We start from the raw sequence: 15,152 nt of genomic DNA, 5'->3' as shown, positions 1-15,152 counted from the left end.
ATTGCAATTCACCTACCTGGTGATAAAAGTCATCATCATCAAATATCTCCTCATCGATGTCCTTCAGGTGCCTGTTGGAATCTGAGGGAGGGAGCACTTCCTGGAAGCATCAAGGAAATAGGAGAGCTCATCTGTGCACATTCCTGTCCCTAACTCCAGAGACATCACACGCAGCAGCTTGTAAACACACTTGATGATATGAAGTAATGGGGAAAAACTCCCAACATAACCAGCTTTTAAGGACCAGGAATACATTTAAAGGCAAGGCAGAAACGCTGCCAATGCCAAACTAGATTTATGATGCCTTTACTGGGAAATAAATAGGACTGTGCAAAGTCTTTCTGGCAAAATACTACAGATATTTTTAATGTAATGGCAAAAATACATCTTGCAAGTCCAGTAATTCTACCTGATCTCTCAGAATTGAGTATTTATTCATTCTTAAATACTAAATTAATAACGGGCTTACTACTAGCATATTCTGCAGGTTACATGCAGTATGATTTTAAAAGGGACTTTTTGGACTCTGAGCTGCAGAGTGAAAACCAAGTTTTGCTGCCGCTACCTCAAAAATCAGATTTAGCGATCAGCACAGGAGGGGCACAAGCCCAGCTCAAACCTTGTCAGGAGCTGGGACAGGAGACACTGCAAACATCACAAAAATGGAATTTAAATGTTTTTACTTTGCCATTACAGTGCACACTCAGGGATCGGACACCTCCTCCTCCACCCACCTCCCAAACGAGCCCAACACCTGCCGAAGGCTGGCACAGGGTTCCCAGGGAGGAGACAGAGAATGACAGAGAATGAAACCCGTCCTTACCGAGGTGTCAGGCCCGGGCTGAGGGGCCGGGGCAGGCTGCTGCTCCTGCTTGCCCAGCACGGTGTAGAGCGAGCGGCGGGTCTGGGTGCGCCGCAGCAATCGCTCCCTGTCCAGCAGGACGTGATCGATCTGCGCCAGCACCGAGCGCTCGAAGGCTCCGAAGCCCTGCACGGCATTAAGCAGTGTCAGATAACACACACAGCCTCTCCTCCAGGCACCACTGTTCCTCTATCTTTCCATGTCACTGGATAAGCAGTTCCAAGGGGAGGAGGGGGCCTGGGCTCGTTGCAGGGATTTCTGAGAGGATTTTTTATTTGTTTCTCCCTCGCTCTCCCTTCCCAACCTGAGGCAAGCTGACGCCTGGCTTAATAAAATGCCTTTGCTGTTCTGGTTCAGATTAACTTCTCGATGATTAATACCAACTCAGAGATGTGAGGAGACCCTGGATCTCTGGGTGAAATGATTACCCATTGTATTAAAGCCTACACTTCATGGAGGAGAAGAGCCTCGGAGGGCCCTGCTTCTGGGAGGAACCACAAACAGCTCCTGCAGCAGCAAGAGTGACATTTTCCTGGAGATTATTTGCTGCTGGAGATTGGCTGTGATGGGATGTCTGGTTGAGAGAACACAGAAACTACCATTACACATCTTGCACAGGTTGCTCCAACCTGGCCTTGGACACTTCCAGGGATGGGGAAGGCATGGCTGCTCTGAGCACCCTGTGCCAGGGCCTCCCCACACTCATAGGGAAGAATTTATTCCATGTATCCCACCCGAATTTCCCCTTTTTTGGTCTGAACTTGTTCCCCAGGCTCCATGAGAGCCATGTCAGCACACACAAACCAGGCCTTGCCTTCCCCACTTTGCCAGTTGCCAGCTTTGTCTTTTCGTGCCACTTCTGCAGGGTGCTGTTCCTGTAGGTCCTGAAGTCGCTGTAGCGCTTGGCTATGAACTCGGGGTACTCCTCAAACTTCAGCTTCCGTTTGGGGAGGCTCCTCCTCTTCTCCTGAGCCTTCTCCACTGGCTCCTCATCGCTGCTGCTGGGGATTTCATCCTCACTGCAACAAAACAGCTCGGGATAAACACCCTGCCCCTCCCTAGGGCAATGTGTGAGTCCTTGATGGCCCCTCCACCACCAGCCCACACCACACTGGTATTTTTGTCAAAAGCCTCTGCTCCATTATCAGAAATCTTACAAACCAGACTTCCCACAGGGCAGAAGGAATTCAAATAACAGAGTGTCTGTCCCCCAGACACAGCAGCAAGTGAGAGAGCAGCAGGGTGAGGGTGGTCAGGAAGGCTGGGCATTGCCCTGTTTGCAGAGACAAAGGGTTCAGAAAGATTTTATCTCTTTTTGCACTCACCTCTCGGTTTTTGCTTGCTTTCCATCCACCAGGTGCCTTGTGGCTGGGTATTGATAAAGCAGCTCATCCTGAAGTTCCACCAGCACTTTCAGCAAGGCCTCCAGGGCTTTACAACCTGCAGAGCAAGAGACACAAGTGACAAGATCTGATCTATGGGAGAAACTTTAAACCACGACCTGGAGAGTTTAACGAGAAGATTCTGATCAGAAAAGCAGAACTGCAGGCCCAGAGATCCTCAGGAAGAGAGAAATGGAAGAAAAGATGGGCTGGAGGGGTGTAAATTGATCAATACACAGGGTGAATGTGATTTTTACTGGGATGAGCAGTTGCACTCCAGGGTGTTCACACACACAGATCCTGAATTTGAAGTCCTGAATCACAGATGTGATGCTGTGCATCCAGAGGCTGTTGCAGCTGAGTTTTCCTGTCCCCATGCAGTGCCTGTTCCAGTGCCTGTGGGTTCTCCAAGGACGCACAGTTCCAGCTGACTGTGGGACAGGTTAACTGCACACTGCCACAGCATCTGCTCTTCAAAAACAGTTCTTTTGTGGCAACCAACAAGCCTCCCTGCAGAACTCTCTGACAGAAAACAAGTGTCTGCCCAGGCTACACAAACTGTCCCTTTGCACATCCATCACAGGGTCAGCTCTCCCTGCCAAGGTGAAACACTTGGCACACCCCAAAAACCTGAACTGAACTTACTCTGGCTGGCAGAGCATGTGGGTTTGTGTGGAGAGGAGCTGGGACCTTCCCCAGAGCCTCCCCTGGTGCCACTGGGGCTGCTCTGCTGAACTCCCCAACCTCTCTTTGTACAGAGCTCAAAAAGAACAGGGAGAGCTTTTCCCCACTCCACTTTTTTCCTTCTTTCTGCTTTTCAGTGGGGGACACGGAGATCATGGGCAGAGTGAACAGCAAATCTTCCTCAGGCAGCCAGAGGCAGAAATCAGCCCAGACACTCAGAGGTCTCAATCTCTGCGTGTTCCCACTGTGATATTGCTCAGCTGTCACCACCTTCAGATAAATTATGGCCTGACCTCAGTCAAGGAGAAGATGCTTTAAGATTTTTGTTGCACATCAGCTGTTGGACTGGCCCTCCCCGAGCCCATGGTTCATCCCAGACACACTCTGACAACTCCTCTATATAAACCTATTAACGGATTAGGTTTGCTGCACTTGTAAATCAGACGTGTGTGAGCATCAAAACAATTCCACCAGAGAAACAGACAAAAGCCCTTAAAAATGCATTTGTTGTAGGTGTCTGCAGCTAAAGCATCACTTGCAGGAGCCAAGTGCCCCCACCCTAGCCTGAGTGCACAGCTTACACCAGCAAAATCCTTCCCACTGCCTGCAACACAGCCAAATGTCCCCAGAGCTTCCCAAACTGTTTATTTTCTCCCCCCTGCCTCTCCTCCAGCAGCAGTGCTAATGCACCCCAGGCAGCTTTGATCCTGGCAATTACATCTGGAGTAGCACTCCAGCCCTTCTGGGGTATGGCAGGGCCACGCAGGCAAGGAAATAAAGACAGGCTCAAGCTGGCCCAGGCTATGAGATACAGACCCCAGCAGAAGTGGGGATGGGGAGCAATTTTATTTGGAGTGAAGGGGCTGGAGAGGGCAGGGAAGACAATGACCGTGTGTCTAACCAGGTGGGAGGGCTAATTATTGCAGGCAGTGGCTTCATCACGAGCCTCTTACAGCTGGGTAATTTCCCTGCTCTCAGTTCTTGTGTATTTAACAGCATCACTGGCATTCTCACTTCTGCTGCTGGCTGCTTAAGTGTGCTGTAAACTCAACTTGAGAAGCCAAGTGTCCCCCTCCTCTGCTCTCTTCCCACCTAGCCCTGCCCCATCCATCTCACATTTAATTCCAGAAGGGGCTGTTTTCCTCCCAGTCTCCTCCTCTTCCCTCTGGAGCCCTTTACACTGCCTGCTTTGGGGCAGAGCCTGGCCCCATTTGTGAATGAAGGCAGCACAAACCAGAGCTGTTCCATGGATGCAAACTGGGTCCTTTTGGAAGGAGGCTGGGCACTGACTGACCCTCCTGCCCTCAGCAGGATTTTTGTAATGCTGCTCCTTGTCTGACACAAGAACACAACAAGAGTCCACAGAAGCCCCTTCATTTTGTGCCCAGGAGGGAGAGAGTTGTTCCAGATCCAGCAGGCAGCAGATCAATCCACCCAGAACGCTGGGAGCCAGCACCAGTAAATCAAAGTGTGCCTTTCTGAGGACAGGCTGCCACCTCACCCTCCCAAGCAGCTGTGCAGAGCAGGGGGAGCGGCCACAGGGACACGGATTCCACTGAATCCATGGAAAAACCCTTCCTGGGATTTACCAGCAGGAACCACCACCTACCCAGCACACAGCTCCACTTCAGAGCCCGTGCCAGCACTGGAAATTAAGGAGTTTCCCCCTCAATTGAATCTGAGGCTCTGGCATCACAGAATATCACAGCGTGCAACGCTTCCCATTCTCCCTGCATGTCCAGAGGCTGGGGAAGCGCTCACACAGGAAAGCTGGAGCAGGGCTGGCACTGGGATGAGGGGATGCAGAGCAGAGGCTGAGCTGCACAACCCTGGGAGAGCTCCCTGCCTCCATGGGGAGCCCCCAGAGCCCCCAGCACTGAGCTCACACCCCCCAAACCCGGGGAGGAGAGGAGCCCAGGCTCCCACTGCAATGCTGCACACAGGGGGGAGGATCTCCAGCATCTCCACCTGGTGCTCAGGTTTATCCCAGCACAGGGAGGAGAGGATGAACCTCCCCTCCCTTCAAAGGGCCGTGGGACAGGAGTTAAACTGCAGGTCAAAACGGCCCTCGATGTGCTGGCCTCGGAACAATGCTCCCCTTTCACATCCAGCAGCCAGCCACTTGCACTCGTCATCCCCAGCAATTAATCCCCCACCAAACACGTTTGATTAAATCTTTTCAAGCAAATCCTTTGCTTTGCTTTTGTTAGTTCACTTCTTGTCAACATCTATTAAAATATGCCTTTAATTCTCCCACAATCTTAAAAAACACCGATTCCACTGTCTTCAACTTTAATCAACTGTATGGCCGGCATTTTTCATTTCATAATAATGTGCTGTTTGGAATTCAAGAGGCAGGCTCAACATCAATCATTCGGCAAGAATTTTTCCACTGCAATAAATATGCAAATGAGCAAAGCCAGTCAGTCGTATTTCAGGCCCGACTTGCTAGTGTTTTAAAAAAGACACAAATTTATTAATTGCCGTTGGCCAGCGGAATCCTATTACTTTGGGCATTGATTACAAAGCTGTGTGAGTGATTATTGTGCAACTCGCAGGCTATCCAGGCATGAGGAAAAATTATTAAAGCAAGGCAGAGATTATCAACTCGGAATAACAATAAGCCTTAACATTTTAGGCCTCTAACTTCTTCAACAAAGAATTACGCCGCAGCTCCAGTGTATCATAATTCTGAAGCCTGTCAGTATTACTTTTGGAGCCTGCTCTCTATTCCCAGCAGCAGGACGACGTTCCCAGGCAGGAAAAGGCGGGGGAATTCCTCCAGGTGTCACATCTCAGACAGGGGCTGTGGGCAGGAGCTGGGATGTGATTCCAGCAGGGAAGGGACCTCAGGAGGGACAGCGTGGGGCAGGGAGGGGTCCTGCAGCTCCAGCCTGGCACCCCGGAGTGTCTGGGGTCCCAGATCGATGGGGCACAGAAATAAAAGAAATAATTCTGTTTGATAAGCCTCAGACAGGAGCCAGCCCAGACTCAGTGATAGGCTAAAGGTGATTTTCTACAGGCGGTGTGGTTGCATTCCCATTTCTCACAGACTTCGGCACAAAGCACTGGGAAATGTGTCCAAATTTGGGAATGATGGGAGCAACGCTCCTTTCATGCCTCCCAAAGCAGTGAGTTGGGGAATTTTACCCAATGACAGCAGGAAAAGGGCCGACTTTGCTGCTGACAGCAAAGGTCTGCTCCACACCCAAGCCCATTGCTGGTTCCATTGGAATGCAAATGATGCAAGAGCCTTTGCAGAGGGGAAAATTGTATTTCCTGGGCACAAAGGAGCCAGGGCTGCACCCCCTGTACAGCAGCGCTTCAGCTGACTCCCAGAGAGTCCCAAACAGCCTCAATTTAGCCCTTTCACTCCAATATTACAGCACCTGACAGGGAGGACAACAGGATCAGACACAGATGATTCTGCTAAAAGTAAAGAAAATAACTGGATTCAACAACAGAATAAAGGCTGGGTGTTCAGGGGTTTATTAGAGGGGACTGGGGGAGGGGGAAAGCTGAGGAGGAGCAAAAGAGAAACACTTCCACGAAGTTCATGCTCTGCTGATTCTCCTCAACCATCATCTTTTGATATCAGCCCAAACCAGGAAGGGGACGGGGCTGGCAAAAATGAGATTTATAAAAACTGATGCTTTCCATTACTAGAAATGCAAAGAAGCTGCCAGCACACATTCCTGCCTCTGCCAGCCTGGAGTCCCCAAGTACATGGGCAAGGAGGAGAAAGGAAGAGGAAATGTGAAATTCCACAGTTATATCTGGGTATTAAGGCCAGAAGGGAACATTAGCCCATCCAGACTGACCTCCCCACATAATACCAGGCCATTAATTATATTTATCATGACAAGCCCCGGGTTTCCATCTCAAGGTACCCAATTGCCAATTAATCCGAGTTAGCTGACATTTGCACATGCTTGTCTGGACACTTTTAAAGCCTTTGTTTCCCTGCATCTTGTTTGTGCTGTACACAGACTAACACGCACAAATATTTAGCTAAATTCAGTTTAATTAGCTATTAATCTTGAGAAACTCAGGTGTAGGCAAAGCTGTCTGAGTGTGGTGTAATCCCACGGGCTGCAGGTCAGCTGGATCAGGGCACCAACCAGGGACTGTCCCAGCACCTCCTGCACTAAAATTTAAGGCAGATTTCAAATAAACCTCAGACACCACCACTGAACAACTCACATGGCTATGGAGATCACCTACAAAATCGTTTTAGCACACCCTTACATGAGAAGAAGACAACAATTCTGCTCAAAATTACTGAATACCACAAGCTAAAAGCCTTGGCACCCCGTGAGGGAGGGCAGGAGTTTTTCCTCTGAAAACAGCCCCAAACCTGCATGTTAAATAAATGTCCTGCATTTCCCCACACACAGAACTCCTGAACAAACCACAGACAGCAATGCCAAACCACAGAACCTTCCTGGTGCCTCTCCCAGCCCAAACTCTCCACAGGCCCACAACATCACGGGCTCCAGGACCCAAATTAACAATCCCACAGCAACAGGAGAGCTCCAGAGCTGAGCCCTGGGCCTTGCCTGAAGCCTCTCCCTCCATGGCTCTTCCCTCTCACTCACTGGCACACACAGAACAGCCAGGGTGTTGTTCATCCTCACCAAAAGCTCTGCGTGGTGTATTCCACAAAATTTAGGAAAAAGGATCTGATTCATTCATTTCTTTCAGCTGAGAGAAGAGATTTCATCAATGTCAACAAGCTTTGGCTCAGTCCCAAAAAGAGCTGAACAGATTCTCCATGAGATCAGAGAGGAGAGGTGAAATTTGGGGACACCTGCATCCACATCCATTTAAATCACATCCAACCCTGCAGGGACTGACAGGGCTGATGCTTTTTGTATTCATAAAGTGTCCAGACTAATACAATTCAATTAAAATGAACTACCAGTTTTAAGTGGGCTAGATCTGATCACAATAATTTACACTCAGGCTTGAAACCCAGTTCTGCTGTCACACATTTGTGCAGGCTCCCAATAAAATCTTCAAAGCAAGAATATATTTAAGTCCATGATCTTGCCTAGCACCAATTAATCCTGTAACTGCTCTATGCCTCTGGAAACTGTGTAATCTGCCTGTGCCTCAGTTCCTCCCCCTCCCTGTGACACTCACCCTGCTCTGTATTAATGCATTAACATCTCCAGATGGAGGTGTGGATATACTGAGCTCTAAAAGCCATCCAGGAATAGAGGTGATAACAAAATTACCAGAGAGTTCTTGGCTGCTGAGTCCTGCAGGCTTCCCTTAAAAATTCCCAGCCTGTGTCAGTGAATCCCATTTCCTCAGAGAGCTGTTCCCTACCCAGGAGTGCCCAGGTGAGGGGAGAGCCTTGCCAGGCACATCCTCTCTCCCAGGAAGTGGAACAGCACCTACAGCAGACTGGATTTTAGCCAAAATTAGTCCCTGATTAATCAGTGCCTTCAACATGACTTACCTGCATTTTGTGGAGGATGTAAAGATGTTATTTTAAAGACTGGAATTCAGAGAGCCCAACAAAAACCCTCATTAAAAAGACACTGAGAACATGCTCATACACTAACCAGAGACTACACAGAATCCTACCCTCTCTCTCAAACGTCAAAGTATTGCAGGACCAACCCAGAAGGAAATGAAGATACTCAGAGTGAAGCACTCAGAAAGAGAGGTCTGAAAGTGCTGTTCAGTCCCAAGGCACAGAATTTGTCCTGGCACAGGGACCCAACCTGCTGTGCCAGGGCCCAGCTCAAGGAGTTATTCCATGGGAGAGCACAATTCTTTCCCAGAACACTCACCACAAATTTCCACCTATTTCCACCCCAGAAACATACCTGGTCCTCAAAGTTTTAGGAACAAAAATCCAACACCACCTTCATTTCCCAGAAGGCAACAATGCCCTGTATTTTGGGGTTTTTTTTTCAATATGATTCATTTTATTCAGGTTTATTTTATTACTCATCACAAACCTTGGTGAAACTTCACCACAGCTCTCCAAAGTGTAAATAAATTAATATTTGTTGTCCCCACTTTTGTTCCTCCACTGGGCAAACCCATCTCCACACACCCTGCATATCCACTTTTATCAAACCCACTATTTCCTCCATTTCTTGAAATTATCTGCAGCTTATGCTGAGGAACAGAAATGTGGGATTCTGGTATTTTCTCTTAATCCACTGATAGATGCAGTCAAAGCTAAAAAAAAAGCCCACAAAAATGCAGTGAGCAGTTTACATCTCAGGGACCTCCTGCAAAAGGAAAGCACAGCCACTTGTCCCTTTAAAATCCTACAACTTCCATCAGTTTCTGGCAAAAAAACCTCCTCACCTGGGTTTCTGTATATTCTTACCAACTACAAAGTGGAAATAACACAATCTGCTATGTAAAAGCTGCAATTCCCAGCTCTTCTTGAAAAGTATAAAGTATTGGTCACTGAAATGTTCCCAGTTTAGTATTTTTAACTAGAATTAGAAAGAAAAAGCTACAGGCCTGTTCTGGGAAGCTGAGAGCCTTTGAGGATGAAGAGATTTAATTCCTTAAAGCCCTTGTTACCTCCTTGCCCCTCAATTATTCGTGGGGTTTTTGTCACTCTATCAAGATTTAACACAACAAGCCCCAAACCCTGGAACTGTTTCATTCCTGACACTGGATGTGGCTCCACCAGTGTTTATTCCACCTCTGCTTTGGCTCTCCCTTGCCCTTGAGGTGATTTTTGGAGACAATTTCAGGAGATCCCCTTCCAAGCTCCCAGCACAGTGAAATCTGAGTGGCAGGCCTGCAATCTGTGCACAGCCACAGCACAGAAACTTGCACCTTGCACTCCTTTTCTATGTAAATAATGCAGGGATCCTGCGGGAACATGCCAGGGATTGGAATTTTTAATTAATGGGTCTCTTTAATGTGCAAATCAGGAGCAGATTGCAAATTCTGACTCGCATTGATTATGAAAAACATTAATTGAACGTGCAAGACCCCAAACAGAGGCAACATCTCAAGCCCTGGACAAGACTGGAAGATGCAGAGCAGGGGAATACAAATCTGTCTTGGAGGAACAGCCCAGCCCAGGCAGCAGCACCTTGGAATTGGAGCTGGAAAGGTTTTTGTGTGCAGGGCACTGAACACTGAACATTTGTGCTGCTTTCAGAGTTCAGCCACTCTGCTCTCAGCACCAAAAACCATCCAGGCTTTCTCAGTGGGTGCAAAACAGGAATAAACATGAGCTCCACGGCCACAGTTTGGTCTCCCATTTGTATGTAAAAAGGGTGACAGAAAAAAAAAATCTGGAATATAATTAAAGATTTAAAAAAAGGGAAATAAAAAGTAAGACAGCACAAACAAAGCAATGCTGTCTCTTTAAACAGAAATTCATCCTATATAAATTATGGCCATAAACTTTTCCTGCAGTGCAGCCTAATTAATTCTTGTTCTATACACAAAGGGAAATGCTGGGTGACAAATGGGTGTGAAGCCTGAAAGCTGCCAGGTCTGCAAAACATTTTCTACTTCAATTTATAAGCAATTTTGCAGTAAATCATCTACCAGAACCTGAGATCTCAAGAATCTAAGGTTGTCCAAAGCATGTTGTAACACTAAAAAAAAAAAAATCATAAAAGATTACAAAAATAATAAATTAAACACTTTAGGTTTTGTAACCTCTGGTCTTAAAAGCTGGAAAATGACCATGACCTTGCCATTTTCACCCAGGTTTGGTTTTAAAACTGCAAATGGATGGAAAATTGCTGTCTACTCTTTAACACAATGACACTCCAGCCCTCGGGGAATTCAGCACAACAGGGTTGTCCTGAGTGCACCCAAGAGGCAAATCCACAAAGGACCAGTTTCCAATTCAAAAAATTCAATCTTCCTCTGAGCACAGAGCAGAAATTTCATGAGAAATGGAAAGATTTGGGAAAAATTACTGGAAACACTCTTGTCCAGGAGCTCTGAGAGCATGGGAGCCTCCTGACATCAGCAGCCTGCAGGGTTCACCCAGAGTCTGGGATTTTGGCACCAAATCTTTCGTGTAACTGGAACACCAAATCATTCCCTCCTGTTCAATGAGGAGGATGAAAACGTGCCAGATTTACTCTGTGGGTTTGGACAGAAGTGCTGAGGCTTCCCTGAAAGGAGAACATCATCCAGGCCAAGATGATCCCAAATCTTGTCCAAGGCTGAGGCTCATCATGTATAAGTGTAAGTAGAATGTTCCTAAATTCAGTATTTCCCATCTGTCAGCCTGAGATTTCCTCTGCTAACTGCAGCTTTATGTTCTGTCTTCACAGATGAACCACAGAACACAAACCCAAGCTGTGAGGAACTCCCCCAGCTCCCCAGCCCACACGAGGAGGAGAAGGTGAGGAGGAGGGGATCATCCAGCAGCTCTCAGCACTGGAGTTTCCCTCAGAGCTCTGAACTGAGGGATCAGCACTGGGGACATTACACTCCATGTTCTTGGGTGTATTTTGCTTATGGGAAATACCAAAATGTCAACCATTGTTTCTGTTAAAGGTCTTTAATGATATTGCATCTTAGACCTGTAATGAAACATGGAGCTGGGGCAGTTTGTAATGCATCTCATTAAGGACATTAATAACGTGTGCTCCACTGAAAGGTCAGCACAGCATTGGTGGGAGTTTGTCTTTTTGTCCTTAATCACTTCATTTAAAGCAGCAGAGCCAGGCTGAAAGCAGAAAGCAGCTCACCTGTAAGTGCAGGTAAGCTGAGTGCCCGTCCTGGCAGGGATCACAGCCAGGGCTTGCTGCAGGGCCAAGGTCAGGGTCATGTGTGATGACCCACACATCTCCCTCCCTGTGCACTCACCTCAAGGGCAGAACAAAGGTGTCCAAACAGAAAAAGTGAACAGACCACACCAAAGCACAGCACTTTGCACTCATCAACTGCAGCCTGCATGCTGTGATTTCACATTGGAGGATCTACTACAGATCCCATCTGATCACTGTCATCAGCAGTGATCTCAGGGATAAAGAGAATGGAATTCATCTGCACAGACCCTCCTCTGGGCTGCACTACTCCTGCTCTGGGCAAACCTTTGCATTGGCTGGCCCAGCACAAAACTGGTACAAGGTGTCACTGGACAAAGCATCCCAGCTCTGCACTGAACAGCAATAAGCAACTGTCTATAAGAGTCTGAGCAAAGGAGGAAGATTAAAAGGCTCTTACAGTTCTCCACAGCGTTGTCAAAGTCCTGTCCCCCCTCCTTCTTGAACCTGGGGTAGGTGTCTGGCTGGGGCAGCCTGTTGGCCGTCATGAGCACCTTCTGCATCTTGATCCTCCCTTCCATCAGCAGATCCCACAGGGCTGCACAGCAAAAAGGAAATAAAAGAATCAGTTAGCAAGACAAAGCACTTGTTCCTTGTGAGGGACCTGACAGCTCAGGCCCTCTCCTCTGGGCTGCCCTGCTCCTGCTCAGGGCAGTCCTGGCACGCACTGACCATGGGTGCCACAAGCTGGGACAAAGCAAATCCCAACTCTGTGACCCACAGATCAAACCACCCCCTCGCTTTGCTGCTTCAAAGGACAGCCTGCCAACACAGGTTTGATACTTCAACAGCTCAGGCAGGAAGAAATGGCATTTTGGGAGCTGTATTTTGGAAAGAAACAAAGTGATCACAGCAGAACCAGTGCAGGAAGTTCCCAAACCCAATGGTCCCATGGGGATATTCAGCATTCAGCTAAGCTAATGGATAAATACACCTCACTTCATGAGCTGTGACAGCAGCAGTGGCAGCAGATCTGGCAGAACATCTGCACACACGTGGGGCTGCAGCAGCAGCACCAGCAGGGTGCTGACAGCACCTCACCATGCTGATTCCACACTGCCACAAACACACAGCAAACATGCACAAACCTAGCTGGTTCCTCACAGCTTTGCCCTTCTCCACTTCTTCAGACTCCTGTGCTCTGGAGAAGGTCAGCACTCCCCCATCATCTTCGCTGTCTTTGGTTTCCTTTCCATCTTCGTGGCTTTCACTCCCCAACTCCTCCTCCTCTTCACTTCCCTCTTCCATGTCAGCATCATCTTCATCCTCATCCTCGTCTTCATCCTCTCCTTCACTGCTCCCTGCATCGTCCATCCCTTCTGTGAATTTCTCAAAGTCTGTGATATTCTGGAAGCTGAACTTTGGTGCCTTGGCCTCTTCATCATCCTCCTCCTCATCCTCCTGCTCACTGCCAGCACTGCTGGCCTTCTCCCTGGCCTTAGTGCCAGCACCGTCCTCCTCTTCTGAGCCTTCACTGTCACTGTACCAGTCATCCAATGCTTCTTCAGCTAATTAATGAGAGAAAAAAGTTATTAACTTCACAGAAAAAGTCATCAGCAACAGCTCAGGTTTGGGTTATTTGCTGTCCAAGTTAATTGTGGCTGTTCCCTGCCCTGTAACAAACCCTGAGGTTTGCCACACTCAGCCACGTGCTGACATCATGGTTTGCCAGCAAAAAGGGGGAAAAAATGAGATTTCTTACCAGATCCTTCTTCAGACAGAGCATCTCCCCAGAGCTCCTCCTGCAAGGCTTTCCGAGATGTGGCTTTTCCACTGTACCTCTTATCAGCTTCCAGGAGAGAGGCTGAAGCTCTTTTCCTGATATTACCAACAGGCAGAATGTCATCCGTGGAGTCATCCTCAAATCTGTCAATCACTTTAGCAACTGTAGCTGTGGGGGGAAAAAAGGAAAAAGAGAGAAGAGGTGTCTGAAAGTGAACTGAATTCCAGTGGGGAAGGAGCAGCTGCAGGAAGGAGCCCCGGGAAGCTCCTCATGCTCTCTAACAACCGTGCACTGCACAGGGGAACAGGAACTTTGAGAAGTGCAGGAGAGGCACACAAATAATTTCCTGCAAGGGGGAAAGGGCCCTGCATGAAGCAGAACAGGAGCTGAGCCCATCCAAGCCCTCCCCAGGATGCAGGAGGGTCTCTGGGAAGTAGAGCCCTTCGTGTGGAGGACTCTGCAGAGCTGCAGTGCCTTCACTCACTTCCTGCTTGCATTTTAAAAGAGGAAAACTCCAACTCAGAGGCACTTTGGCCTTTTGCTGCATATACAAACCACATAAATACACAAACACTTCAGAAAAGCTCAAGAGAGGAAAAGGTCACTGTGGTTATGCCCTTCTTCATCCCCATCTTCTCTAGAACACAGAGCAGAGCAGTCCAGCCCAGAGACCACAACCAGCATCCTCCCTCCCTGCTTTCACTCATGTGCAAGGCACCCTGTGCCAAATTACAGGGTTAGCTCTGTTGGGGCAATCGAGCGACTCAAATCGCTGAGTGCTCTTAATGTGTGTTTGGAAATGCTAATGCCTCGCTTGGAGTGTTTGTTGGAGGCAGAGGGGGGCAAAAAAATCTCCTGCTCATAACCAAAGCGACAAAATCTGCTCTAAGTACAGTCACTGCAGCCAGCAGAGGATGGGAAAAACAAGGAGGGGCTGGGCAGGAGGGGCAGAGGCAGATCCTTCCAGCGACCTCATGGAATCCAGTCTTGGCACCACCACAGGATGAAGCTCTCCCCAGAGCAGCTGTGGCTGCCCCTGCATCCCTGGCAGTGCCCAAGGCCGGGTTGGACACTGGGGCTGGAGCAGCCTGGGGCAGCGGGAGGTGTCCCTGCCATGGCAGAGGTGGCACTGGGTGGGCTCTGAGGTCCCTTCCCACCCAAACCAGTCTCGGATTCTGCCAAGTCTGGAACAAAATGATGGTTACTAAAATGGGAAAACGCCTCTGCTGACCGCGGTAACTTCCTCAGTGGTTATGGGGCCGTTTCTTACAAGTCACTGCTGCTCTCACACAGACTGCAGGAAAGGGCCAGGCTAAGCCTCACACAGGCCCGAGCCCGGAGATGGCCCCAGGCGCTGAGAGAACCCCGATCCTGGACACATCCCCGATCCCCAGATGAACGCTATCGCGGAGGTAACCCCGAGTCCCGACACAGCCCCGATCCCTGAGATCACCCCGGGAGCCCGACCCTCTCACGCCGCCGCGGCGCCACGTGCGGCCGCTCCGGCAGCGCCCGGGCCGCCCGCGCCGGCTCCCTCCCGCCCCGCCGGCCGCGGTGCCAAGCCCTCCTCGCCCGGTGCTCCCGCACCTTCCTCCGCATCGTCCTCGGGGTCCCGCGGGCCGGGCCGGGGGTCCAGCAGCTCCTGCAGCTGCAGAGCCAAGGGCGCCGCCATCTTGGGGGGAGCGCGGGAGCGCGAGAGCGCGAGGCGGGGCGGG

At 49.2% G+C, this 15,152-nt stretch overlaps 1 protein-coding gene across 1 annotated transcript in view; it reads right to left on the bottom strand.

Moving 5' to 3' along the window:
• Positions 1-15,152, bottom strand: part of AATF (apoptosis antagonizing transcription factor) — a 33,515-nt gene extending 18,363 nt beyond the window's left edge. The window contains exons 1-8 of the mRNA XM_063402881.1: positions 15,025-15,152; positions 13,417-13,605; positions 12,803-13,222; positions 12,115-12,252; positions 2,188-2,302; positions 1,677-1,881; positions 824-988; positions 17-100 (exon numbers count right to left, since the gene is read on the bottom strand). Coding sequence (XP_063258951.1) covers positions 17-100; positions 824-988; positions 1,677-1,881; positions 2,188-2,302; positions 12,115-12,252; positions 12,803-13,222; positions 13,417-13,605; positions 15,025-15,109 — 1,401 coding nt within the window. The 5' untranslated portion in view covers positions 15,110-15,152. The remainder of the gene's footprint in view (positions 1-16; positions 101-823; positions 989-1,676; positions 1,882-2,187; positions 2,303-12,114; positions 12,253-12,802; positions 13,223-13,416; positions 13,606-15,024) is intronic.

The sequence above is a fragment of the Prinia subflava genome, chromosome 8, assembly GCF_021018805.1.
Source record: "Prinia subflava isolate CZ2003 ecotype Zambia chromosome 8, Cam_Psub_1.2, whole genome shotgun sequence".
Classification (NCBI taxonomy): Eukaryota; Metazoa; Chordata; class Aves; order Passeriformes; family Cisticolidae; genus Prinia; species Prinia subflava.
The sequence above is the reverse complement of the archived record's forward strand: the minus strand, read 5'-3'. Positions and strand labels throughout refer to the sequence as shown.